A 26,558-nucleotide genomic window follows, 5' to 3' on the forward strand; every position below is an offset into this window, starting at 1 on the left:
TTCACCCCAATCCCAGCACCCCAGACCCCCCCAGACACCTAAATCTCCCTCCAAACTCCCCAAAATCCCCCAAATCCCACTCTGGACACCCCCAGACCCCGAAAATCCCACTTTAAACCCCAAAAATCCCATTTTAAACCCCAAAAAATCCCGCTTTATACCCCAAAAATCCCACTTTAAACCCCCAAAATCCCACTTTAAACCCCCAAAATCCCACTTTAAACCCAAAAATCCCACTTTATACCCCCAAAATCCCAATTAAAACCCCAAAATCCCACTTTAAACCCCAAAATCCCACCTTTTAAACCCCAAAATCCCACTTGAAACCCCAAAATCCCACTTGAAACCCCCAAAATCCTCAAAAAATCCCCAAAAAATCCCAAAAATATTCACACTGCCGGACCGGAAGTGGGCGGGAGGAAAACTTCCTGTTGTCCTAATGGGCGCCGCCATCTTGAGTGTGGCGCTTCTCTTCTCTATGGAGGGCGACGCCATCTTGGGCGCGGCGGCTCAGCCAATCAGCGCCCGCGCGTCCCCGTTGCCATGGCGACAGGGGCGTGGCCAAGAGGCGGCCAGAGCCGGGGGCACGTGGGGGATTTGGGGAGAATTTTGGGGGAAATTTGGGGGGATTTGGGTGAGATTTGGGGGATTTTGGTGTCCTCGATGGGATTTGGGGGTTCTGGGGGGAATTGAGAGGTTTTTTGGGGAAATTTGGGATCTTTGGGGGGAAATTTGGGGAGATTTTGGGTGAGATTTGGGAGATTTTGGTGTCCTGGAAGGGATTTGGGGGTTTGGAGTGGTAATTTTGGGGGATTTTGGGGGAATTTTGGGATCTTTGGGTGGAAATCTGGGGTCTTTGGGTGGAAATTTTGGAATCTTTAGGGGAAATTTTGGGGTCTTTGGGTGGAATTTTGGGTGAGATTTGGGGGATTTTGGTGTCCTGGAAGGGATTTGGGGGTTTGGAGTGGGAATTTTGGCGTATTTTGGGGAAATTTTGGAATTTTGAGTGGAATTTTGGGGGCTTTGGGGGCAATTTTCGGGATTTTGGGTGGAATTTTGGGGGAATTTTGGGGTCTTGGGGGGAATTTTGGGATCTTTGGGTGGAATTTTGGGGTCTTGGGTGGAATTTTGGGATTTTTGGGAGAATTTTGGGGTCCTTGGGTGGAATTTTGGGGTGAATTTTGGGGATCTTTGGGAGCACTTTTGGGGTATTTTGGGAGAAATTTGGGGGATTTTGGTGTCCTGGAAGGGATTTTGGGGGTTTGGAGTGGGAATTTTGGGGTATTTTGGGTGGAATTTTGGGATCTTTGGGGGAATTTTGGGATCTTTGGGTGGAATTTTGGGATCTTTTGGGGCAATTTTGGGGCTCCTGGGGGGAATTTTGGGGTATTTTGGGGCAATTTTGGGGTCTTGGGTGGAATTTTGGGGTATTTTGAGTGGAATTTTGGGATCTTTGGGTGGAAATTTGGGATCTTTGGGGGAATTTTGGGATCTTTGGGTGGAAATTTGGGGTATTTTGGGTGAGATTTGGGGGATTTTGAAGTCTTGAAAGGGATTTTGGGGCTCCTGGGAGGAATTTTGGGGTATTGGGTGGAATTTTGGAGTCTTAAGGGAATTTTGGGATCTTTGGGGGCAATTTTGGGGCTCCTGGGGGGAATTTTGGGGTATTTTGGGTGGAATTTTGAGGTTATTGGGTGGAATTTTGGGATTTTTGGGAGATTTTTGGCATCCTTGGGGGAAATTTTGGGGTCCTTGGGTGGAATTTTGGGATCTTTGGGGGGAATTTTGGGGTCTTTGGGGGCAATTTTCGGGATTTTGGGTGGAATTTTGGGGTCTTGGGTGGAATTTTGGAGTTCCTGGGTGGAAATTTGGGGTATTTTGGGTGAGATTTGGGGGATTTTGGTGTCCTGGAAGGGATTTTGGGGGTTTGGAGTGGAAATTTTGGGGTATTTTGGGGCAATTTTGGGGTCTTGGGTGGAAATTTGGGGGACTTTGAGTGGAATTTTGGGGTATTTTGGGTGGAATTTTGGGATCTTTGGGGGAATTTTGGGATCTTTGGGGGAATTTTGGGATCTTTGGGTGGAATTTTGGGATCTTTTGGGGCAATTTTGGGGCTCCTGGGGGGAATTTTGGGGTATTTTGGGGCAATTTTGGGGTCTTGGGTGGAATTTTGGGGTATTTTGGGGTTAATTTTGTGGTCTTTGGGTGGAAATTTGGGGTATTTTGGGTGGGATTTGGGGGATTTTGGTGTCCTGGAAGGGATTTTGGGGGTTTGGAGTGGAAATTTTGGGGTATTTTGGGGCAATTTTGGGGTCTTGGGTGGAATTTTGGGGTATTTTGAGTGGAATTTTGGGATCTTTGGGTGGGATTTTGGGATCTTTTGGGGCAATTTTGGGGCTCCTGGGGGGAATTTTGGGGTATTTTGGGTGGAATTTTGAGGTTCTTGGGTGGAATTTTGGGATTTTTGGGAGAATTTTGGCATCCTTGGGTGGAATTTTGGGGAATTTTGGGCTCTTTTGGGGCAATTTTTGGATCTTTGGGGAGAATTTTGGGGATTTGGGGTGAAATTTGGGGGATTTTGGTGTCCTGGAAAGGATTTTGGGGTAATTTTGGGGTCCCAGAGGGAATTTTTGGGGTCCCCAAACCCCCCTGACCCCTGTGTGACCCCCCAGGACAGGAGGGGCAACCGCCAGACCCCAAATGGCTACCAGAAACCCCGGTATGGAGGGGGGAAAATTTGGGTTTTTTGGGGATTTTTGGGGAAATTTTGGGGTTTTTGGGGAAATTTTGGGGTTTTTTGGGGAAATTTTGGGGTTTTTGGGGTTTTTTGGGGAAATTTTGGGGTTTTGGGGAAATTTGGGGGTTTTGGGTTTGGGGTTTTGGGGATTTTGGGGTTTTTGGGGGGATTTTGGGGTCTCTGGAGGTATTTTTGGGGTTTTGGGGATTTTGGGATCTCTGGGGGAATTGGAGAGGATTTTGGGGTTTTTGGGTTTTTGGGAGGAATTTTGGGGTCTCTGGGGGATTTTTGGGTTTTTTGGGGGAGGGTGGGGAGGATTTTGGGGTCTCTGGGGGGATTTTGGGTGTTTGGCAGAATTTGGGGTTTCGGGGATTTTGGTGGTTTTGGGGATTTTGGGGTCTCTGGGGAGGAATTTTGGGGTTTTGGGGAGATTTGGGGGTTTTGGGGGTTTTTTTGGGGAGGATTTTGGGGTTTTGGGGGAATTTTGAGGTCTCTGGGGAGGAATTTTTTAGTTTTTGGGAGGATTTTGGGATCTCTGGTGGGATTTTGGGGTCTCCGAGGGTATTTTTGGGCTTTTTTTGAGGATTTTGGGTCTCTGGGGAGGATTTTTGGGGGTTTTTGGGGAGAATTTTAGGGGTTTTGGGGTTTTTTTGGAGGGATTTTTGGCTTTTTGGGGTCTCTGAGGGGATTTTAAGGTTTTTTTGGGGGATTTTGGAGGCTCTGGGAGGATTTTTGGGGTTTTTTAGAAGGATTTTGGGTTTTTTGGGGGATTTTGGGGTCTCTGGGGAGGAATTTTGGGGTTTCTGGTGGGATTTTGGGAGAAATTTTTTGTTTTTTGGGGGGATTTGGGGGAATTTTTGGGTCTCTGGGGGATTTTGGGTTTTTTTGAGGGGATTTTGGGGTTTTTGGGGGGATTTTTGGGGAGAATTTTGGGGTTTTGGGGGTTTTTTGGAAGGATTTTTGGGGTTTTTTGGGTGAATTTGTGGTCCCTGACCCCTGGTGACCCCTGGCTGACCCCTGGTGACCCCTGGTGACCCCTGGCTGACCCCTGGTGACCCCTGGTGACCCCTGGCTGACCCCTGGTGACCCCTGGCTGACCCCCAGGCCGAGCTCAGGACACTCCCAGAGCAACCCGAGAGAGCCGGCTGGACAAGGTGGGCTGAGTGACCTCTGAGTGACCAATGAGTGACCCCTGGGTGACCTCTGACCCCTGAATGACCCTGAGTGACCTCTGAGTGACCCTGAGTGACACTGAGTGACCCCTGAGTGACCATTGAGTGACATTGAGTGACCCCGGGTGACCTCTGACCCCTGAGTGACCCCTGACCCCACAATGACCCCGGAGTGACACTGAGTGACCCCTGAGTGACCCCAGACTGACCCCAGACTGACCTCTGACCCCTGAGTGACCCCAGGCTGACCTGTGACCCCACAATGACCCTTGAGTGACCTCTGACCCCCGAGTGACCCCTGAGTGACCCCCGAGTGTCCCCAGACTGACCTCTGACCCCTGAGTGACCCCAGGCTGACTTCTGACCCCTGAGTGACCCCTGACCCCACAGTGACCCCTGAGTGACCCCTGACCCCAGAATGACCCTGAATGACCCCAGAATGACCCCTGAGTGACTCTGAGTGACACTGAGTGACCCCTTGGTGACCTCTGACCCCCTCAATGACCCCCAAGTGACCCTGAGTGACCCCAGGCTGACCCCAGGCTGACCCCAGGCTGACCCCAGGCTGACCCCAGGGTGACCTCTGACCCCAGGCAGGCTGTGGGTCAGTTGGTGTCTCGAAGCTGCAGCTGCAGCAGGAAGAGGCGATGAGGCTGCAGAGCTTCTACCTGAGCCTGAGGGACCTGCTGCAGGTGAGACACACCTGGGACAGGTGAGATACACCTGGGGACACCTGGGGCAGGGAATGACACACCTGGGGACACCTGAGACACACCTGGGATACACCTGGGGACACCTGGGACAGGGAATGGCACACCTGGGACACAGGAAGAGGCGCTGAGGCTGCAGAGCTTCTACCTGAGCCTGAGGGACCTGCTGCAGGTGAGACACACCTGGGCAGGGGAGACACACCTGGGGGGGGTGAGACACACCTGGGACAGGTGAGACACACCTGGAACACACCTGGGACAGGTGAGATACACCTGGGCACAGCTGGGACACACCTGGGGACACCTGGGTGGGTGAGATACACCTGGGACACAGGAAGAGGCGATGAGGCTGCAGAGCTTCTACCTGAGCCTGAGGGACCTGCTGCAGGTGAGAGAGAGACACACCTGGGGGGGGAATGACACACCTGGGACACACCTGGGACAGGGAATGGCACACCTGGGGACACCTGGGGACACCTGGGATACACCTGGGGACACCTGGGACAGGGAATGGCACACCTGGGACACAGGAAGAGGCGATGAGGCTGCAGAGCTTCTACCTGAGCCTGAGGGACCTGCTGCAGGTGAGACACACCTGGGACAGGTGAGATACACCTGGAACACACCTGGGCACACCTGGGGATACACCTGGGGACACCTGGGACAGGGAATGACACACCTGGGACACACCTGGGATGGGTGAGTCACAGCTGGACACACCTGGGACAGGGAATGACACACCTGGGACACACCTGAGCAGGTGAGACACACCTGGGTGGGGAATGACACACCTGGTCACACCTGTGACACACCTGTCCCCACCTGTCCCAGGTGCAGTCGGCAGCCCTGCAGGGTTTCAGGGTCACACCTGTGACACACCTGTCCCTCACCTGTCCCTCACCTGTCCCAGGTGCAGTCGGCAGCCCTGCAGGGTTTCAGGGTCACACCTGTGACACACCTGTGACACACCTGTGACACACCTGTGACACACCTGTCCCCACCTGTCCCAGGTGCAGTCGGCAGCCCTGCAGGGTTTCAGGGTCACACCTGTGACACACCTGTGACACACCTGTGACACACCTGTCCCTCACCTGTCCCTCACCTGTCCCAGGTGCAGTCGGCAGCCCTGCAGGGTTTCAGGGTCACACCTGTGACACACCTGTGACACACCTGTCCCACACCTGTCCCTCACCTGTCCCTCACCTGTCGCAGGTGCAGTCGGCAGCGCTGCAGGGTTTCAGGGTCACACCTGTGACACACCTGTGACACACCTGTGACACACCTGTCCCTCACCTGTCCCCACCTGTCCCAGGTGCAGTCGGCAGCCCTGCAGGGTTTCAGGGTCACACCTGTCACACACCTGTCCCTCACCTGTCCCTCACCTGTCCCAGGTGCAGTCGGCAGCGCTGCAGGGTTTCAGGGTCACACCTGTCCCTCACCTGTGACACACCTGTGACACACCTGTCCCACACCTGTCCCTCACCTGTCCCTCACCTGTCCCAGGTGCAGTCGGCAGCCCTGCAGGCGCTGCTGGGCGGGGCCGAGGCGGAGCTCCAGCGCATGCGCAGCAGGCTGAGGAGGCTGCGGCACGGCGGGGGGAGGGGCGAGAGCGCCCAGGTGAGGGGGGGAGGGGCTGGGTGGGTCACGTGATGTCCCTAAGGGTCACCTGACCCCCCCCAGGTGACCACACCCACCCATTTTCCCGCCAGGTGAGAGGAGCTCGGCAGGTGAGAGACAGAGAGGCTCAGGTGAGGAGGGGAGAGAGTTTGGGGTGATTTTGGGGATTTTAGGGGATTTTGGGTGATTTTGGGGTGATTTGGGTGGTTTTGGGGTGATTTTGGGTGATTTGGGTGATTTTGGGGTGATTTGAGGTGTTATTTGGGTGATTTTGGGGTGATTTTGAGTGTTTTTGGGGTCATTTTGGGGGTGATTTTGGAGTGATTTGGGTGATTTTGGGGTGATTTGGGTGATTTTGGGGTGATTTTGAGGTAATTTTGGGTGATTTTGGGGTGATTTTGGGGTAATTTTGGCTGTTTTCGGTGTGATTTGAGGTGTTATTTGGGTGATTTTGGGTGGTGATTTGGGGTGATTTGAGGTGTTAGTGGGGTGATTTTGGGGTGATTTGGGTGTTTTTGGGGTGATTTGAGGTGTTATTCGGGTGATTTTGGGGTGATTTTGAGTGTTTTTGGGGTGATTTTTGGGTGTTATTTGGGTGATTTGGGGTATTTTAAAGGTGATTTTGGGGTGATTTTTGGGTGTTTTTGGGGTGATTTTGGGTCAGTTTTTGGGGTGATTTTGAGGTGGTTTTGGCTGTTCGTGGCGGATTTTGGCATTGATTTGGGGTGATTTTGGGTGTTTTTAGGGTGATTTTGGGTGATTTTTGGGTGTTTTGGGTGTTTTTAGGGTGATTTTTGGGTTGATTTGGGGTGATTTTGAAGTATTTTGGGGTGATTTTGAGGTATTTTGGGGTGATTTTGGGTGTTTTGCGGTCATTTTGGGTGATTTTGGGTGGTTTTTTGGTGATTTTGAGGTGTTTTGTGGTGATTTTGGAGTGATTTAGGGTGTTTTGGGGTTTTTGGGGTGATTTTGGGTGTTTTTAGGGTGATATTGGGGTGATTTGGGGAGTTTTTAGGGTGATTTTGGGTGTTTTGTGGTGATTTTGGGGTGATTTGGGTGTTTTGGAGTGATTTTGGGTGATTTTGGGGTGATTTGGGTGGATTTGGGGTTTTTTTGGTGTCCTTGGGGTGATTTGGGGAGTTTTTAGGGTGGTTTTGGGTGTTATTTGGGTGATTTTGGGGTGTTTTTTGGGTGATTTTTGGTAATTTTTGGGCTGATTTTGGGGTGATGTTGGGGTGATTTGAGGTGTTTTGGGTGATTTTGGAGTGATTTTGGTGTTTTTTGGGTGTTTTTAGGGTGTTTTTAGGGTGTTTTTGGGGTGATTTGAGGTGGTTTGCAGTGATTTTGGGTGTTTTTGGGGTCATTTTGAGGTGTTTTGGGGTGATTTTGAGGTAATTTTTAGGGTGTTATTTCGGTGATTTTGGGTGTTGGAGTGATTTTGGGGTGATTTTGAAGTGATTTGAGTGATTTTTGGGTGATTATAGGGTGATTTGGGTGATTTTTGGGTGTCTTTAGGGTATTTTTAGGGTGTTTTTGGGGTGATTTGAGGTGGTTTGCAGTGATTTTGGGTGTTTTTGGGGTCATTTTGAGGTTTTTTTTGGCTGATTTTGGGGGTGATTTTGAGATTTTTTTGGGGTGTTTTTAGGGTGATTTTGGGTGTTTTTTGGGGTGTTTTTAGGGTGATTTTAGGGTGATTTTGGGGTGTTTTTGAAGTGATTTGGGTGATTTTAGGCTAATTTGGGTGTTTTGGGCTGATTTAGGTGTTTTTGGGCTGATTTTGGGTGTATTTAGAGTGTTTTTGGGGTGGTTTTGGACTGATTTTAGGCTGATTTTGGACTGATTTTTGGGGTGTTTTTAGGGTGATTTTGGGTGTTTTTAGGCTGATTTTGGGGTGATTTTGGAGTGATTTTGGGGTGTTTTTGGAGTGATTTTAGGCTGATTTTGGGGTGTTTTTGGGCTGATTTTGGGGTGATTTTGGGCTGATTTTGGGCTGATTTTGGGGTGATTTTGGGCTGATTTTGGGGTGTTTTTGGGCTGATTTTGGGGTGATTTTGGGCTGATTTTGGGCTGATTTTGGGTGATTTCACTTCCCTCCCCTCCCCCCCCCCTCAGCCCGAGGCTCCCCAGGTGACCCCGCGGCGGGGGGAGGGGCAGGGAGAGCCCCGCCCAGAACCACCTGGGGAGACCACGCCCACCGAGGAGACCACGCCCCTCGAAGAGGACACGCCCATTGAGAAGGCCACGCCCCCGAAAGAGACCACGCCCACTGAGGAAACCACACCCCTATGTGAGACCACGCCCATCAAAGAGACCACGCCCATTGTGGAAGCCACGCCCACTGAGACCACGCCCACAGCGGCCACGCCCATCATCCGGGCCATGCCCCCACCCCGGGCCACGCCCCGAGCCACGCCCACCCTTGCCAGGGAACAGGTGAGACTCCAACCCCATTGTCACCTGTGTCACCTGTGTCACCTGTGTCATCTGTCCCATCTGTCTTGCCTGTCCCAGGTGTCTCACCTGTGTCCCACCTGTCTCACCTGTCTCTCACCTGTCCCACCTGTGTCACCTGTGTCATCTGTTTCCAAGTGTCTCACCTGTCCCACCTGTGTCACCTGTCCCACCTGTGTCACCTATCCCACCTGTCCCACCTGTGTCACCTGTCTCCCACCTGTGTCACCTGGGCCAGTCTTACCTGTCCCACCTGTCCTGTCTGTCTCACCTGTCCCACCTGTGTCTCACCTGTCTCACCTGTCCCCAGATGTCTCACCTGTCCCAGGTATCTCACCTGTCCCACCCTCACCTGTCTCACCTGTCCCCAGCTGTCCCCACCTGTCCCACCCTCATGTGTCTCACCTCTGTCCCACCTGTCTCAGGTGTCTCACCTGTCTCTCACCTGTCCCACCTGTCCCTGGTGTCTCACCTGTCCCTGCTCTCCCCAGGTGTCCCACCTGTCTCACCCTGACCTGTCCCACCTGTGTCACCTGAGCCAGTCTCACCTGTCCCACCTGTCTCACCTGTCCCAGGTGTCTCTCACCTGTCCCCAGGTGTCTCACCTGTGTCTCACCTGTCCCAGGTATCTCACCTGTCCCACCTGTCTCACCTGTCCCACCCTCACCTCTCCCCAGGTGTCTCACCTGTGTCCCACCTCTCTCACCTGTCCCACTCTCACCTCTCCCCAGGTGTCTCACCTGTCTCTCACCTGTCCCAGGTGTCTCACCTGTTCCTGCTCTCCCCAGGTGTCTCACCTGTCCCACCTGTCTCACCTGTCCCAGGTGTCTCACCTGTCTTACCTATCTCAGTCCCACCTGTCTCTCACCTGTCCCACCTGTCTCACCTGTCCCACCTGTCCCTGCTCTCCCCAGGTGTCTCACCTGTCCAATCTCACCTGTCCCACCTGTCCCCAGGTGTCTCACCTTTCTCTCACCTGTCCCTGCTCTCCCCAGGTGTCTCACCTGTCTCACCTGTCCAATCTCACCTGTCCCTGCTCTCCCAGGTGTCTCACCTGTCCCTGCTCTCCCGTTATCTCACCTTTCTCACCTGTCCCAGGTGTCTCACCTGTCCCTGCTCTCCCAGGTGTCTCACCTGTCTCAGTCCCACCTGGCTCACCTGCGCCAGCTCCGAGCTGAGGCTGCAGCTCTGCAGGGGCAGCTGTGGGGGAAACACCTGGGGACACCTGGGACACACCTGGGGACACCTGAGCGGAGGTGAGTGACACACCTGGGCACACCTGGGGACAGCAGGGACACACCTGGGGACACCAAAACACACCTGGGGACACCTGGGATGCACCTGGGGACACACCTGGGGACATAAAGACACACCTGGGGACATAAAGACACACCTGGGGACACCTGGGGACACCTGAATGGAGGTGAGTGACACACCTGGGGACACAAAAACACACCTGAGACACACCTGGACATACCTGGACATACCTGGGGACACCTGGGACACACCTGGGGACATCAGAACACACCTGTGACACACCTGGGACACACCTGGGGACATCAGAACACACCTGGGCACACCTGAGACACACTGGGATACACCTGGGCACACCTGGGGACATCAAAACACACCTATGGCACACCTGGGGACAGCTGGGGACATAAAAACACACCTGGGGACACCTGTGACACACCTGTGACACACCTGGGCACACCTGGGGACATAGAAACACACCTATGGCACACCTGGGGACAGCTGGGGACATAAAAACACACCTGGGGACACCTGTGACACACCTGTGACACACCTGGGCACACCTGGCGGGGCGCGGTCACTGCCAGGTGTGTCCCCTGAGGTTTTTGGGGGTCCCAGGTGCCCCTCCCCCCCCGGAGTGGGCGTGGCCAGGAGACACCTGGGACAGGTGAGCCACACGCTGGGCGTGGCCTCAGCCCGGCTGGGAGCTCTGCTGGCACACCTGGAACAGGTGAGCGAAATTTGGGGATTTTGGGGATTTTTTGGGGGATTTTTGGGGTTTTTTGGGGATTTTTTTGGGATTTTTGGGGGATTTTGGGGGGTTTTTGGGGATTTTTTTTGTTTTTGGGGTTTTTTGGGAATTTTGGGGGATTTTTTTGGGGATTTTTGGAGGATTTTTGGGAATTTTGGGGGATTTTTGGGGGATTTTTGGAGGTTTTTTGGGGATTTTGAGGGATTTTTTGGGGATTTTTTGGATTTTTTTGGGGGATTTTGGGGTTTTTTTGGGATTTTGGGGGATTTTTGGGTCTCTGGGGATTTTGGGGGTGTTTTTGGGTTTTGGGGATTTTTTGGGGGTCTCTTTGGGGTTTTTTTGGGGGGTTTTGGGGTGTTTTTGGGTTTTTGGGTTTTTTTGGTGTCTCTTTGGGATTTTTCTTGGGTCTCTCTGGGTTTTTTGGGGTTTTTTTGGGGATTTTTCGGGGATTTTTTGGGATTTTTTGGGGATTTTTGGGGTTTTTTTTGGGTCTCTTTGGGGTTTTTTGGGGGATTTTTCTGGGTCTCTTTGGGGTGTTTTTGGTTTTTTTGGGGTTTTTTGGGTCTCCTTGGGATTTTTTGGGGGTTTTTTTGGGTCTCTTTGGGGGTTTTTTGGTGTCTCTGGATTTTTTTGGGGGTGTTTTTGGGATTTTTTGGGTCTCTTTTTGGGGTTTTTGGGGTTTTTTTGGGGAGATTTTTGGGTCTCTTTGGGGGTTTTTTGAGGGGATTTTTTGGGGGATTTTTTGGGTGTTTTTAGGATTTTTTGGGGGGATTTTTTTGGGTCTCTCTGGGGTTTTTTTTTTTGGTTTTGGGATCTCCTTTGGGTTTCTTGAGGTTTTTGGGGGCTTTTTTGGGTCTCTTTGGGATTTTTTGGTTTTTGGGTTCTCTTTGGGCTTTTTTGGGTCTCTTTGGGGTATTTTTGGGAGGTTTTTGGGAGTTTTTTTGGGAGATTTTTGGGGCCTCCTTAGGGTTTTTTTTGGGTCTCTTTGGGGTTTTTTTATTTTTTTGGGCCTCTTTGGGGTTCTTTTGGGGGATTTTTTTGGTTTTTTTTGGGGTATTTTTTAGGGTATTTTTAGGGTATTTTTTGGGATTTTTTTGGGTATTTTGGGGGGTTTTTTTGTTTTTTGGGGATTTTTTGGGGGATTTTTTGGTCTTTTTTTGGGTATTTTTTGGGATATTTTTGGGATATTTTTTGGATATTTTTTGGGTATTTTTTGGGCTATTTTTGGGATATTTTTGGGGTATTTTTTGGGGTATTTTTTGGGATATTTTTTGGGTATTTTTGGGGTTTTTTTTTGTTTTTGGTGATTTTTTGGGGGATTTTTTGGTCTTTTTTTGGGTATTTTTTGGGATATTTTTGGGTTATTTTTTGGGTATTTTTTGGGCTATTTTTGGGATATTTTTGGGGTATTTTTGGGATATTTTTGGGATATTTTTGGGGTATTTTTGGGATATTTTTTGGGTATTTTTTGGGGTATTTTTGGGTTATTTTTTGGCTATTTTTTGGGCTATTTTTGGGGTATTTTTGGGGTATTTTTGGCTCCCCAGCCGTGCCTCAGTTTCCCTTCTCTCTCTCTCTCTCTCCAGGATTTTGGGGTCTCACCTTCCCCTCCCCCACCCAGTGACCCCCAGGCGCTGCTGGAGCTGCTGGGGGAGAGACTGGGGGTGGAGAAACCAGTATAAACCAGTATAGACCAGTATGGACCAGTATAAACCAGTATAGACCAGTATGGACCAGTATAACCCAGTATAAACCAGTATAGACCAGTATAAACTAGTATAGACCAGTATAGACCAGTATAAACCAGTATAACCCAGTGACCCCCAGGTGCTGCTGGAGCTGCTGGGGGAGAGACTGGGGATGGAGAAACCAGTATAGACCAGTATGGACCAGTATAAACCAGTATAGACCAGTGTAAACCAGTATAACCCAGTATAGAGTAGTATAAACTAGTGTAAACCAGTATAGACCAGTATAAACCAATATAAACCGGTATAACCCAGTATAGACCAGTATAAACCAGTATAGACCAGTATAAACCAGTACAACCCAGTGACCCCCCAGGCGCTGCTAGAGCTGCTGGGGGAGAGACTGGGGAGAAACCAGTATAGACCAGTATGGACCAGTATAACCCAGTGTGACCCCAGTATAACCCCAGTGACTCCCAGTATGAATGGGGGGGAGAGAGACCAGTAACTCCCAGTATGACACCAGTATAACCCCAGTAACTCCCAGTATGACACCAGTATAACCCCAGTAACTCCCAGTATGACACCAGTATAACCCCAGTAACTCCCAGTATGACACCAGTATGACCCCAGTGATGCCCAGTAGCTCCCAGTACTCCCCAGTTCCCCTCCCAGTAGCTCCCAGTAGCTCCCAGTAGCTCCCAGTACCCCACCAGTAACTCCCCAGTGCCTCCCAGTGCTCCCAGTACCACTCCAGTTCATCCCAGTACCTCCCAGTAACTCCCCAGTGTACCCCCAGCCTCTCCCAGTACCCTCCCAGTCCCTCCCAGTAGCTCCCAGTACCACTCCAGTCCCCCCCACTCTCCCCCAGTAGCGCCCAGTCCCTCCCAGTACCACTCCAGTCCCTCCCAGTACCACTCCAGTCCATCCCAGTCCCTCCCAGTACCACTCCAGTCCATCCCAGTCCCTCCCAGTACCACTCCAGTCCATCCCAGTCCCTCCCAGTACCCTCCCAGTACCACTCCAGTTCCCTCCCAGTACCACTCCAGTTCCCTCCCAGTCCCTCCCAGTCTCCCCCAGTAGCCCCCAGTTCCCCACCAGTAACCCCCAGTCCCTCCCAGTAACTCCCCCGTGCACTCCCAGCCTCTCCCAGTGCCTCCCAGTAGCTCCCAGTAACTCCCCAGTCCCTCCCAGTAGCTTCCAGTCCCTCCCAGTAACTCCCAGTCTCTCCCAGTTCCCCCAGTAAAGCCTGCTGTCTCCTCCCCCTGCCTGTGTCTGGTTTTTGGGATTTTTTTTTGGGATTCCGGTGGATTTTTTGGGGAGTTTTTTGGGGATTTTTTTGGGGCTCTCAGGGTTTTTTGGGGATTCCAGTGGATTTTTTGGGGAGTTTTTTTGGGGCTCTCAGGGTTTTTTTGGGGGATTCCAGTGGATTTTTTGGGGAGTCCCTGGAGGGATTTTTGAGGCTCTTGGGGGGTTTTTTGGGGGGTTCTGATGGATTTTTTTTGGAGTTATTTTGGGGATTCCAGTGGATTTTTTTGGGAGTCTCTGGAGGGATTTTTGGGGGAGTTTTTTTGGGGCTCTCGTGGAGTTTTTTTGGGAGTCTGGAGGGATTTTTGGGGAGTTTTTTTGGGCTCTTGAGGGATTTTTTTGGGGATTCTAGTGGATTTTTTTGGGAATCTCTGGAGGGATTTTTGGGGAGTTTTTTTGGGGCTCTCAGGGTTTTTTTTGGGGATTCCGGTGGATTATTTTTGGGAGTCCCTGGATGGATTTTTGGGGATTTTTTTTGGGGCTCTTGAGGGATTTTTTTGGGGTTCTGGTGGATTTTTTTGGGAGTCTCTGGAGGGATTTTTGGGGAGTTTTTTTGGGAGGGTTCTGGTGGATTTTTTTGGGAGTCCCTGGAGGGATTTTTGGGGAGTTTTTTTGGGATTCCAGTGGATTTTTGGGAAGTTTTTTTGGGGCTCTCAGGGTTTTTTTTGGGGATTCCGGTGGATTATTTTTGGGAGTCCCTGGATGGATTTTTGGGGAGTTTTTTTGGGGCTCTCAGGGTTTTTTTGGGGGATTCCAGTGGATTTTTTTGGGAGTCCCTGACTGGATTTTTTGGGGAACATTTTTGTGGCGCTCAGGAGGTTTTTTTGGGGATTCCGGTGGATTTTTTGGGGAGTTTTTTTGGGGCTCTGTAAGGGTCGATCAAAGAATCGAGTTGTTTCTCAACATTTCTCATCAGAAACTACAGGTGCAGAATTAGAATGGTTTTACCTGCCTAAGGTGGTACAGAGAAAGTGATTTTACCTGCCTGAGGTGGTACAGAGAATGTTTTTACCTGGCTGAGGTGGTACAGAGAGTGTTTTTACCTACCTAAGGTGGTACAGAGAATGATTTTACCTGGCTAAGGTGGTACAGAGAATGATTTTACCTGCCTAAAGTGATACAGAATAAATGCTTTTACCTGCCTGAGGTGGCACAGAGAGAATGATTTTTACCTGCCTAAGGTGGTATAGAGAGAATGATTTTACCTGCCTGAGGTGGTACAGAACAAATGTTTTTACCTGCCCAAGGTGGTACAGAACGAGTGATTTTACCTGCCTGAGGTGGTATGGAATGAGTGCTTTGTACCTGAGGTGGTCCAGAATGAGTGTTTTTACCTGCCTGAGGTGGTACAGAGAATGATTTTACCTGCCTAAGGTGGTACAGAGAGAATGGTTTTACCTGCCTAAGGTGGTACAGAGAAAGTTTTTACCTGCCCAAGGTGGTACAGAGAGAATGTTTTTACCTGCCTGAGGTGGTACAGAACGAGTGATTTTACCTGCCTGAGGTGATACCTGATAAAGGTTTTGCACCTAACACCCATTATTCCCTACCGTGAAATACCTGCCGGCCGTGCCTCGCACACTCCTCCCTCGGCCCTGCCAGGTGCAGTTCGGCATTGTTCGGATTTACGGGCTAAATGAATAAATATCCCCTTTGGATTGGAATTTAACTCGCTTGACTTGTTGGGTTTTTGTGTTTTCTTTTCTTTTTGCACTCCGAGGTCGTGGCTGGTGCGAACCATCGTGTGTCGGCTTAGGGGGGGAGCGGGACACCCCCGCGGCTCTCAGTGGTATCTCCCAGCTCAGTGGTTCCTCCCGTCTCCGCTCAGTGGTACATCCCGCCTTCCCCCCATTTCCCCTCAGTGGTACATCCCGCCTTCCCCCCATCTCCCCTCAATGGTACATCCCAGCTCCCCTCAGTGGTTCCTCCCGCCGCGCCTCAGTGGTACATCCCAGCTCCCCTCAGTGGTTCCTCCCGCCGCCCCTCAGTGGTACATCCCAGCTCCCCTCACCTCTCCAGCCCCCCCGAGACCACCCCGCTCCCCTCCCACTCCCTCCTCCCCCTCCCCGGTACCGACCCGCTCCCCCGGCACCCCTCCGCTCCCCGCGGTTCGGCGGGAAGCACCCCGTTCCGCGCCTTCCCCCCCTCCCGCGGCCGCATGGTGCGCGCCGCTCCCCCCCCGGCGATGGTCGCGGCCGGCGCCGCCCCGCCCCCGCCGCTCGTTTTCGCGCGAAGCCTCTCCCGGTCCCGCCGAGCCGAGCCGGGCCCTGAACCGGCCTGAACCGGCGCCGAACCGGGCTGAACCGGGCCGAACCGGGCTTGAAGCGGCCCCAACCGGGCCTGAAGCGGCCCCAGCCCCGCTCCCGATGCCGGCCCGCGCCGCGCCGCTGCCGCCGGCCCCGCTGCCCGCCGAGCTGCGCCGACGGTGAGTGCCGAACGGGAGCCGGGAGTGATTCCCGCCCGCCATCCGCGCTGCCCCTCAGGGCGGGCTGGCTGCCGGAGCGGGCCCGGGATGGGCTGGGGGCTCCCGGGATGGGCTGAGAGCTCCCGGGATGGGCTGAGAACCCTCAGCCTTGGCAGTGGCACCCCTCATGGCACTGACAGCCCCTCATGGCGCTGAGAGCTCCCGGAATGGGCTGGGGGCTCCCGGGATGGGCCGGGACCCCTTAATGGCACTGACAGCCCCTCATGGCACCGAACCTCCCTCAGCCCTGTCACTGACCCCTCAAATGGCACTGAGTCCCCCTCAGCCCTGTCACTGGCCCCTCCAATGGCACTGATCCCCCCAGGATGGGCTGAGAGCCCTCAATGGCACTGACAGCCCCTCATGGCACTGAGTCCCCCTCAGCCCCGTCACTGACCTCTCCGATGGCACTGAGACCCTCCCGGGATGGGCTGAGAGCCCTCAGCCTTGGCAGTGACACCTTTCAATGGCACTGACAGACAGTCCCTCATGGCGCCGAACCTCTTCCTGGCACTGACAGTCCCTCATGGCAGTGAAACTCCTCGGTGTCACTGACAGTCCCTCATGGCGCTGAGAGCTCCTGGGACGGTCTGACAGCACTCAGCCTTGGCTGTGACACCCCTCATGGCACTGAGTCCCCCTCAGCGCCCTCACTGACCCCTCCGATGGCGCTGAGAGCCCTCAATGGCACTGAATCCCCCTCAAATGGCACTGAGTCACCCTCAGCCCTGTCACTGACCCCCTCATGGTACTGAGAGCCCCCAGCCCCGGCACTGACCCCCTCATGGCACTGAGACCCCCTCATGGCACTGAGACCCCCTCAGCCCTGTCACTGACCCCTCCAATGGCGCTGATCCCCCCGGGATGGACTGAGAGCCCTCAGCCTTGGCAGTGACACCTTTCAATGGCACTGACAGCCTCGCATGGCACTGAGTCACTCTCAGCCCTGTCACTGACCCCCTAAAAGGCACATAACCCCCTCCTGGCACTGACAGTCCTGTCACTGACCCCTCCAATGGTGCTGATCCCCCCGGGATGGACTGAGAGCCCTCAGCCTTGGCAGTGACACCTCTCAATGGCACTGACAGCCCCTCATGGCACTGAGTGACCCTCAGCGCCCTCACTGACCCCTCCGATGGCGCTGAGAGCCCCTGGGATGGACTGAGAGCCCTCAATGGCACTGACAGTCCCTCACGGCACTGAGTGACCCTCAGCCCCGTCACTGACCCCCTTAAAAGGCACATAACCCCCTCATGGCACTGACAGTCCCTCATGGCACTGAGTGGCTCCTCTGGTGGCTTCCTCGGTGGCTTCCCTGGTGGCTTTTCCCAGCCTGGGTGTCCCTGTCCCCCCTGTCCCCTCGGAATTCCCGCATTCCCGGCCGATCCGTGTCCACTGTCCCATCCGGAGCCACCCTGCAGTGTCCCTTTGTCCCCTCCCGTGTGTGACCCCCAGCTCTGCCCCCCCAGGCTGCAGGACTTGGAGCGGGATGAGGAGAATTTGGGAGAGAAGGTGAGTCCCCGCTGTGTCCCCTCAGTGTCACCGGTGTCACCTCGGGGCTCCCAGCATTCCTCACCCCTTTGTTCCAGGGGGAGTTTGGGGTCCTGAGCCTCCTGGATCCCCCAAATTCCCTGGGGTTGGGGGCAGTGCTGGGATTGGGAGTGACCCCACACTGTCCCTGCTGTGCCCATGGGGGTGTCCCTGTGTCCCCTCTGTCCCCACCGGAAGTGTCCCCTCCCTGCCCCACGTTGTCCCCATGGGAAGCTCCCCTGTGCCCTGCAATGTCTCCCTGCTGTCCCTTCTGTCCTCTCCCTCCCTTGTCCCCCGTGCTGTCCCTTCTGTCCCCTTTGTCCCCACATTGTCCCTTCCATCCCCTCCATCCCCTTTGTCCCCTGTGTTGTCCCCTCTGTCCCTCCCATCCCCTCCACCCTCTCTGTCCCCACAATGTTCCTTCTCTCTCCTCTGTCTCGTGTGTTCCCACCCTGTCCTTCATGTCCTCTCCATCCCTGGTGTCCCCACAGTGTCCCCAGTGTCCCCACACTGTCTCTCCATCCCCGGTGTCCCCAGTGTCACCACACTGTCCCTCCATCCTTGCTGTCCCCACACTGTCCCTCCATCCCCTGTGCCCCCACACAGTCCCTCCATCCCTGGTGTCCTCACACTGTCCCCAGTGTCCCTACCCTGTCCCCGATGTCCCCACACAGTCCTCTCCATCCCCAGTGTTCTCTCCATCCCCGGTGTCCCCACACTGTCCCCACCCTGTCCCTCGTGTCCCCAGTGTCCCCACACTGTCCCTCCATCCCTGCTGTCCCCACACTGTCCTTGCTGTCCCCACACTGTCCCTTCATCCCTGGTGTCCTCAAACTGTCCCTCCATCCCTGGTGTCCCTACATTGTCCCCACCCTGTCCCTGGTGTCCCCAGTGTCCCCACACTGTCGCTCCATTCCCTGTATCCTTACACTGTCCCCAGTGTCCCCACACAGTCCTCTCCATCCCCAGTGTTCTCTCCATCCCCAGTGTCCCCACCCTGTCCCTGGTGTCCCCAGTGTCCCCACGCTGTCCCTCCATCCCCGGTGTCCCTGCGGTGTCCCCAGCTGTCCCCGTGTCCCCAGGAGAGCGTCCAGGAGAAGCTGAGCCTCATGCATGGCTTCCTGCAGGCCGAGGTGCAGCTGCAGCTCAGCGAGCTCGAGGCCAAGCTGCGCTGCAAGGAGCTCTCCGAGGTGAGACCGGGAAATCCCAGGAAATCCCGGGAAAACAGCGGGAAAACAGCGGGATTTGGGGTGGGAACCTGGAAAAATCCCAGGAAAAGACCAGGATTTGGGGTGGGAACCTGGGAAAATGCTGGGATTTGGGGTGGGAACCCAGGAAACCGCTGGAATTTGGGATCACACCCCACTTTCCCTCAGGATTTGGGATCAGACCTCTCTTTCCCCCAGGATTTGGGATCAGACCCCATTTCCCCCGGGATTTGGGATCAGACCCCACAGGATTTGGGATGAGACCAGCTTTCCCCCGGGAATACGGGATCAGACCCTGGGATTTGGGATCAGACCCCACAGGATTCAGGATCAGACCCTGGGATTTGGGATCAGACCAGCTTTCCCCCAGGATTTGGGATCAGACCCTGGAATTCGGGATCAGACCCCACAGGATTCGGGATCAGACCCCACAGGATTCGGGATCAGACCCCACAGGATTCAGGATCAGACCCTGGAATTTGGGATCAGACCCCACAGGATTCAGGATCAGACCCTGGGATTTGGGATCAGACCAGCTTTCCCCCAGGATTTGGGATCAGACCCTGGAATTTGGGATCAGACCCCACAGGATTCGGGATCAGACCCTGGAATTTGGGATCAGACCAGTTTTCCCCCAGGATTTGGGATCAGACCCCACAGGATTTGGGATCAGACCCCACAGGATTTGGGGTCAGACCCTGGAATTTGGGATCAGACCCCACAGGATTTGGGGTCAGACCCTGGAATTTGGGATCAGAACCCACAGGATTCGGGATCAGACCCTGGGATTTGGGATCAGACCCTGGGATTTGGGATCAGACCCCACAGGATTTGGGATCAGACCCTGGGATTTGGGATCAGACCCCACAGGATTTGGGGTCAGACCCTGGAATTCGGGATCAGACCCTGGGATTCGGGATCAGACCCTGGGATTTGGGATCAGACCCTGGGATTTGGGATCAGACCCCACAGGATTCGGGATCAGACCCTGGAATTCAGGATCAGAGCCCACAGGATTTGGGGTCAGACCTTGGCCTCACCTGTCCCGTTTCCCAGGAGCGCTACCTGGCCAAGGTGAAGGCGCTGCTGCACCAGGAGCTCCACAGGACCAGGAGCACCAACGGGAACACCACCGGGAATAACGGGGCCGTGGGAGCCAACGGCTGCTCCGGGAACACCGGGAACGGAGCGTACGGCAGCGATGGGGACGAGGAGGGGGCCATGGAGCTGGAGGAGGTGACAGCCTCGTCATCGTCCCCGAGCGGCTCCGGCCCTGCGGCGAGGGCACGGAAACCCCGCAGGAGCCGCTCCAGCGGAGACCCCAAAAGTAATGGGGTTGGGGTTGGGATGGGGATTGGGGTTGGGTTGGGATTGGGATTGGGGTTGGGGTTGGGGTTGAGATTGGGATTGGGGTCAGGATTGGGGTTGGGATTGGGATTGGGGTCAGGATTGGGGTTGGGATTGGGATTGGAATTGGGGTTGGATTTGGGATTGGGATTGAGATTGGGTTTGGATTTGGGATTGGAATTGGGGTTGGATTTGGGATTGGGGTTGGATTTGGATTTGGGATTGGGATTGGGGTTGAGATTGAGATTGGAATCGGGATTGCGTTTGGATTTGGGATTGGGATTGGAATTGGGTTTGGATTTGGGATTGGAATTGGGGTTGGATTTGGGATTGGGATTGAGATTGGGATTGGGTTTGGATTTGGGATTGGAATTGGGGTTGGATTTGGGATTGGGGTTGGGGTTGAGATTGAGATTGGAATCGGGATTGCGTTTGGATTTGGGATTGGGATTAGGTTTGGGTTTGGGATTGAGGTTGGGATTGGGATTGGAATTGGGGTCAGGATTGGGGTTGGGATGGGAATTGGGGTCAAGATCAGGATTGGGATTGGGATGAGAATCGGGATTGGGATCGGCATCAGCTTTCCAGTCCCCTTTTTCCAGGTGTTGTTGCCATAAATGGGGTTTCCCTGTGGGGTGGAGAGTGGGGAATCTGCTTGTGAAGGGTTTTGGGGTCTCCTGGCCTCGTTGTACAATTCCCATTAGGATTGAGAGCAGGATGCCCTCAGGAATGGTTTTGGGGTTTCCTAGTCTTGGGGTGTGACAGTTCCCATTGGGATGGAGATCAGGATCCCCTCAGGAATGGTTTTGGGGTCTCCTGGATTTCCTGCCCTACAATTCCCATTGGGATGGAGGTCAGAATCCCCTCAGGAAGGGTTTTGGGGTTTCCTAGTCTTGGGGTGTGACAGTTCCCATTGGGATGGAGATCAGGATCCCCTCAGCAATGGTTTTGGGGTTTCCTAGTCTTGGGGTATGACAATTCCCATTGGGATGGAGATCAGGATCCCCTCAGGAAGGGTTTTGGGGTCTCCTGGATTTCATGCCCTCCAATTCCCATTGGGATGGAGATCAGGATCCCCTCAGGAATGGTTTTGGGGTCCATCGGGGTCTCCATGGCTCTCCGCAGAGTCTCCCGGCAGCTCCCGCGTCACCCGCAGCTCCGGCCGGCAGCTCTCCATCCTCAGCCTCCTGGCCAAAGGGTCAGTGCCAAGGGTCACCCTCCTCATCCTCCTGGGGATCCACCCCAAACCCTCCCTGTTCCCATAAACCACCCTGATCCCAATCCCATCCCAATCCCATCCCAATCCCATCCCAATCCCATCCCGCAGATCCAACAAGCGGAAATCTGAGGAGGCGAACGGGGAGGCCAAGCCAGAGCTGATGAGTGTGGAGAAGGAGGAGGAGGAGCTGGAGGAGAAGGTCAGTGCTGACATTTTGGGGTCATTTCTGGGATCATTTCTTGGGATTTTGGTCAGGGTTGATGTTCTGGGGTCATTTCCAGGTCATTTCCTGGAATTCTGGTCAGTGCTGACATCTTGGGGTCATTTCTGGGGTGATTTCCCTGGATTTTAGTCAGTGCTGACCTTTTGGGGTCATTTCTGGGGTCATCTCCTGGGATTTTGGTCAGTGCTGACCTTTTGGGGTCATTTCTGGGGTCATTTCCCGGGATTTTGGTCAGTGCTGACATTTTGGGGTCATTTCTGGGGTCATTTCTTGGGATTTTAGTTAGTGCTGACATTTTGGGGTCATTTCTGGGGTCATTTCCCAGGATTTTAGTCAGTGCAAACATTTTGGGGTCATTTCTGGGGTGATTTCCTAAGGTTTTGGTGAGCAGGGACATTCTGGGGTAATTTCTGGGTCATTTCCAGGTTAATTTCCTGGGATTCTGATCAGTGCTGACATTTTGGGGTGATTTCTGGGGTGATTTAGTGGGATTTTGGTCAGTGCTGACATTTTGGGGTCATTCTGGGGTCATTTCTGGGGTGATTTCCCGGGATTTTGGTCAATGATGACCTTTCCCATGCGATTTCCCGGAATTTTGGCCACACTGGGGTTGGATTTTCCTACTCCCCATTTTTTCATTTTTCCCCCAAAGGAGCAAGATGAGAAGAGGGTGAAGATGGAAACCAAAGATGGGTGAGGAGGAAGGGGAAGATTCCCAGCTGGAATGTCCTGGTGACAATGACAGTGACAATGACAGCGATGACATCACCGCTCCATCCTCATCCCAGCGTTTATTTTTTTCCCTCCCAGATTGGAAATCAAAGACGAAATCCCTCAGGTTAAAATCACTGCTTCTGCTAAAGTAAGTTCCTCTTCATTCCCACGGATTTTTTGGGATTTAATTCCTTTAAACTCCCAAATTTTGGCGGTTTTGCGATGAGTTGTTTCCCTCCAATGGATGAATCATCTTATGGGAAAAATCAAACTTTGGGGCTGCTTTTCACGGGAAAACACAAATTTTGCCAAAACCTGGGATAATTTTGGGGATAATTTTGGGGATAATTTTGGGAATAATTTTGGGAATAATTTTGGGAAAATCAGATTTCTCTCCCCTCCCCACAGACCACTCCCCCCAAATGCCTGGACTGCCGGCAGTACCTGGACGACCCCGACCTCAAATTCTTCCAAGGCGACCCCGACGACGCCGTAAGCCCTCCGACCCTCCTTCCCGGGGTTTAGAAAAAGCAGGACCATCCCTAAATCCCGTTTTTTTGGGGATTCAATCCAGCTGGAGGAGCCGGAGATGCTGACGGACGAGCGCCTGTCCATCTTCGACGCCAACGAGGACGGCTTCGAGAGCTACGAGGACCTCCCGCAGCACAGGGTCACCTCCTTCAGGTGAGTCCCTCCGGAATTCCCTCCGGAATTCCCTCTGGAATGGCATCCCAAACCCTCCCTGTGCCCTCTGGCAGCGTCTACGACAAGAGGGGACATCTGTGTCCCTTCGACACCGGCCTCATCGAGAGGAACATCGAGCTCTACTTCAGCGGCGTCGTCAAACCCATCTACGACGACAACCCCTGCCTGGATGGTGAGGGAAACACCCAAAATTTGGGAATTCCGGCCGGATTTGGGGATTCCCGGCTGGGAATTGGGAATTCCAGGTGTTCTGAGTGGGAATTTTGTGGTTTTTTTGGTTTTCAGGAGGTGTGAGAGCCAAGAAGTTGGGGCCAATCAATGCCTGGTGGATCACGGGCTTTGATGGCGGAGAGAAGGCGCTGATCGGCTTCAGCACAGGTGAGGGAGGGGATTTTGGGGTTGTTTGTGGAGTTTTGGGCTTTTTTGGGGTTGTTTCTGGCTTTTTTGGGGGCTTTTTCGGTTTTTCCCTCCCTGTTTTTTGTCCTTTTTCTCCTTTTCCGCTTTTCTTTCTTTTCTCTTCCTCTTTCCTCTTCTCTTCCTTTCCCTTCTTTTTTCCTCTTTATTTTTACCTTTTCTCTCTCTTTCCTTATTTTTCCCCCTCTCCTCCTTCCTCCTTTTGCCTTCCTTTTCCCTTCCTTTTCCCTTCCTTTTCCCCTCCTTTTCCCTTCCTTTTCCCTTCCTTTTCCCCTCCTTTTCTCTCCCTTTTCCTCCTCTTTTTTCATCCTCTTTTCCCTTCTTTTTTGCCTTCTCTTTCCCCTTCTCCATTTCCTTTTTCCCTTTTTCCTTTCCTTTCCTTTCCTTTCCTTTCCTTTCCTTTCCTTTCCTTTCCTTTCCTTTCCTTTCCTTTCCTTTCCTTTCCTTTCCTTTCCTTTCCTTTCCTTTCCTTTCCTTTTTTTCTCCTTTTCTTCTCCTCTTTTCCCTTCTTTCCCCTTCTCTTTTCCTCCTCTTTTCCCTCCTTTTTCCCCTCCTTTTCCCTTATCTTTTCCCTTCTCTTTCCCCTTCTCTTCCCCTTCTCCATTTCCTTTTTCCCTCCTTTTTCCTTTCCTTTTCCCCTCCTTTTCCCCTTCTTTTTTCTCTTCTGTTTCCTTCTCTGTTTCCTTTTTCCCCTCCTTCTCCACTTCCCTTCTCCGTTTTCCTCTTTTCCTCCTCTTTTCCTCCTCTTTTCCTCCTCTTTTCCTCCTCTTTTCCTCTTCTTTTCCTCTTCTTCTCCTCTTCTTCTCCTCCCCCCACTTTTCCCCCAAATGCCCATTTGTCCCCAAATCCCCATTTTTCCCAAAATCCCTCATTTTCCCCCCAAAATCCCAGCCTTTGCCGACTACATCCTGATGGAGCCGAGCGAGGAGTACGCGCCGACCTTCGCTCTGATGCAGGAGAAGATCTACATGAGCAAAATCGTGGTGGAGTTCCTGCAGAACAACCCAGACGTCAGCTACGAGGACCTGCTCAACAAGATCGAGGTGACAATGCCACCCCCGGTGTCACTGTGCCACCCTGGGGACACTTCTTGTGGGATTGAGGTGACAATGCCAACCCCGGTGTCACTGGGCCACCCTGGGGACAATTCTTGTGGGATTGAGGTGACAATGCCACCCCCAGTGTCACTGTGCCATCCTGGGGACAATTCCTGCATGGAAATGATGGGATGGGGTCAGTGGTCATTCCCAACTTTCCTGGCCCTTGGAATGGGTGACCAGGCAGTGGCCCGTGGTCATTCCCAACCTTGGGTGACCAGGGAGTGGTCAGTGGACATTCCCAACCTCAGTGACCCTTGGAATGGGTGACCAGGCAGTGGTCAGTGGTCATTCTCAACCTCAGTGGCCATTTCTGACCTCAGTGACCCTTGGAATGGATGACCAGGCAGTGGTCAGTGGATGACCAGGCAGTGGTCAGTGGTTGACCAGCAGCGGTTAGTGGATGACCAGGTGGTGGTCAGTGGTCATTCCCAACCTCAGTGACTTTCAGAATGGGTGACCAGGCAGTGGTCAGTGGCCATTCCCAACCTTAGATGACCAGGGGAGTGGTCAGTGGCCATTCCCAACCTCAGTGACCCTTGGAATGGGTGACCAGGCAGTGGTCATGGATGACCAGGAGTGGTCAGTGGGTGACCAGGCAGTGGTCATGGATGACCAGGCAGTGGTCAGTGGTCATTCCCAACCTCAGTGGCCATTCCTGACCTCAATGACCCCCAGAATGGGTGACCAGGAATGGTCAGTGGGTGACCAGGCAGCGGTCAGTGGTCATTCCCGCCCTCTCCTGCCCCCCAGACCACGGTGCCTCCGGCCGGGCTGAACTTCAACCGCTTCACGGAGGATTCTCTGCTGCGCCACGCGCAGTTCGTGGTGGAGCAGGTGGAGAGCTACGACGAGGCTGGGGACAGCGACGAGCCTCCTGTGCTCATCACGCCCTGCATGAGGGACCTCATCAAGCTGGCCGGGGTCACCCTGGGCAAGAGGTGAGCTTTGGGGCGAAAAAACCTGAAATCGGGAAAATCCGACTGAAATGGGGGATAATCTACCTCAAATTTGGGAAGGGAAACCTCAAAACTGGGAGAATCTGCCCAAAATTGGGAATTCTCAACACACTCTGCATGAGGGACCTCATCAAGCTGGCTGGGGTCACTCTGGGCAAGAGGTGAGCTTTGGGGCAAAAAAACCCCAAAATCAGGAAAATCTGACCAAAATTTGGGAAGGGAAACCTCAAAATTGGGAGAATCCGCCCAAAATTGGAGATTTATGCTCAGTGGTATGAGAAGTGCTGGGAGTTGGTGTAGAAACCTTTCCAAAACTGGGAGAATTCTTCCAAAACTGGAAAATTTCTCCCAAAATGGGGAAGATCCTCCCAAAACCACAAAAATCCTCCCAAAATGGGGAAGATCCTCCCAAAATCACAAAAACCCTCCCAAATTTGGGCAGAACTCCAAAAATTGGGCAAACTCACACCCAGCACTACTCCAAAGGTGGAAAGACACCAAATTGGGTCCCCAGACCTTCTCCATGCCCTTGGGGACCCCAAAGGTGCCCTCTGGGTGTCCCCAGGGTGACCCCAAGCCCTGTCCCCATGTCCTGAGCGCTGTCCCCACGTCCAGGCGAGCCGTCCGGCGCCAGGCCATCCGCCACCCGACCCGCATCGACAAGGACAAAGGTCCCACCAAGGCCACCACCACCAAGCTGGTGTACCTCATCTTCGACACCTTCTTCTCGGAGCAGATCGAGAAGGACGAGCGCGAGGAGGACAAGGAGAACGCCACCAAGCGCCGGCGCTGCGGCGTCTGCGAGGTACCCGGGGCTGGCAGCAGCTCCTTGGGGACACGGCTTCGGGTTGGGGGGGTTGGTGGTGGATAGTCTTCCAGCCTTGGTCAACATCAATGTCATGAGTTGGTTGATCTTGGAGAGTCTTCCAGTCTTGGTCAACCTCAATGGCATGAGTTGGAGAGTCTTCCAACTTTGGTCAATGTCGTGGG

At 53.4% G+C, this 26,558-nt stretch overlaps 2 protein-coding genes and 4 long non-coding RNA genes across 8 annotated transcripts in view; 3 read left to right on the forward strand and 3 right to left on the reverse strand.

The window, feature by feature from the left end:
- Positions 1-2,614: 2,614 nt before the first annotated feature.
- LOC146422652 (uncharacterized) lies at positions 2,615-12,829 on the forward strand. Of its 2 annotated transcripts, XM_085045983.1 has the most exons (9): positions 2,615-2,719; positions 3,842-3,891; positions 4,503-4,601; positions 6,123-6,236; positions 6,329-6,367; positions 8,349-8,669; positions 9,813-9,943; positions 10,560-10,671; positions 12,279-12,829. In XM_085045983.1, the coding sequence occupies exons 1-9, from the start codon at positions 2,701-2,703 to the stop codon at positions 12,372-12,374; spliced, it is 981 nt and encodes a 326-aa protein (XP_084902109.1). In that variant the 5' UTR covers positions 2,615-2,700; the 3' UTR covers positions 12,375-12,829. The 2 variants fall into 2 exon arrangements, with proteins under 2 accessions (XP_084902109.1, XP_084902110.1); XM_085045984.1 differs by lacking the exons at positions 2,615-2,719; positions 3,842-3,891; positions 4,503-4,601 and adding an exon at positions 5,120-5,203.
- On the reverse strand, positions 5,033-5,315 carry LOC146422653 (uncharacterized). Its single transcript, XR_014848046.1, has 3 exons — positions 5,268-5,315; positions 5,118-5,234; positions 5,033-5,055 (listed from the first exon to the last, which is right to left on the reverse strand). It is a non-coding gene; the product is annotated as an uncharacterized LOC146422653 (long non-coding RNA).
- LOC146422654 (uncharacterized) lies at positions 5,821-6,195 on the reverse strand. Its single transcript, XR_014848041.1, has 3 exons — positions 6,114-6,195; positions 6,002-6,080; positions 5,821-5,890 (listed from the first exon to the last, which is right to left on the reverse strand). It is a non-coding gene; the product is annotated as an uncharacterized LOC146422654 (long non-coding RNA).
- A 24-nt stretch (positions 12,830-12,853) lies between the features above and the next one.
- LOC146422655 (uncharacterized) lies at positions 12,854-13,593 on the forward strand. The gene is made up of 3 exons (XR_014848027.1): positions 12,854-13,156; positions 13,190-13,230; positions 13,419-13,593. It is a non-coding gene; the product is annotated as an uncharacterized LOC146422655 (long non-coding RNA).
- Positions 13,594-14,558: 965 nt separating this feature from the next.
- LOC146422656 (uncharacterized) lies at positions 14,559-15,079 on the reverse strand. 2 transcript variants are annotated; one of them, XR_014848040.1, is made up of 3 exons: positions 15,023-15,079; positions 14,894-14,959; positions 14,559-14,700 (listed from the first exon to the last, which is right to left on the reverse strand). It is a non-coding gene; the product is annotated as an uncharacterized LOC146422656 (long non-coding RNA). The 2 variants fall into 2 exon arrangements; XR_014848039.1 differs by having other exon boundaries at positions 14,861-14,959.
- Positions 15,080-15,746: 667 nt separating this feature from the next.
- Positions 15,747-26,558, forward strand: part of DNMT1 (DNA methyltransferase 1) — a 32,133-nt gene continuing 21,321 nt past the window's right edge. The window contains exons 1-15 of the mRNA XM_085045775.1: positions 15,747-16,113; positions 17,622-17,664; positions 18,765-18,872; positions 19,947-20,217; positions 21,363-21,435; positions 21,565-21,655; positions 22,332-22,372; positions 22,490-22,541; positions 22,802-22,885; positions 22,968-23,077; positions 23,152-23,270; positions 23,384-23,476; positions 24,404-24,555; positions 25,363-25,550; positions 26,184-26,373. Of these exons, the coding sequence (XP_084901901.1) occupies positions 16,055-16,113; positions 17,622-17,664; positions 18,765-18,872; positions 19,947-20,217; positions 21,363-21,435; positions 21,565-21,655; positions 22,332-22,372; positions 22,490-22,541; positions 22,802-22,885; positions 22,968-23,077; positions 23,152-23,270; positions 23,384-23,476; positions 24,404-24,555; positions 25,363-25,550; positions 26,184-26,373 (1,674 nt within the window). The 5' untranslated portion in view covers positions 15,747-16,054. The remainder of the gene's footprint in view (positions 16,114-17,621; positions 17,665-18,764; positions 18,873-19,946; positions 20,218-21,362; positions 21,436-21,564; positions 21,656-22,331; positions 22,373-22,489; positions 22,542-22,801; positions 22,886-22,967; positions 23,078-23,151; positions 23,271-23,383; positions 23,477-24,403; positions 24,556-25,362; positions 25,551-26,183; positions 26,374-26,558) is intronic.

Source organism: Lichenostomus cassidix, unplaced genomic scaffold, assembly GCF_008360975.1.
Source record: "Lichenostomus cassidix isolate B80296 unplaced genomic scaffold, HeHo_3.0 HiC_scaffold_39, whole genome shotgun sequence".
Lineage (NCBI taxonomy): Eukaryota > Metazoa > Chordata > Aves > Passeriformes > Meliphagidae > Lichenostomus > Lichenostomus cassidix.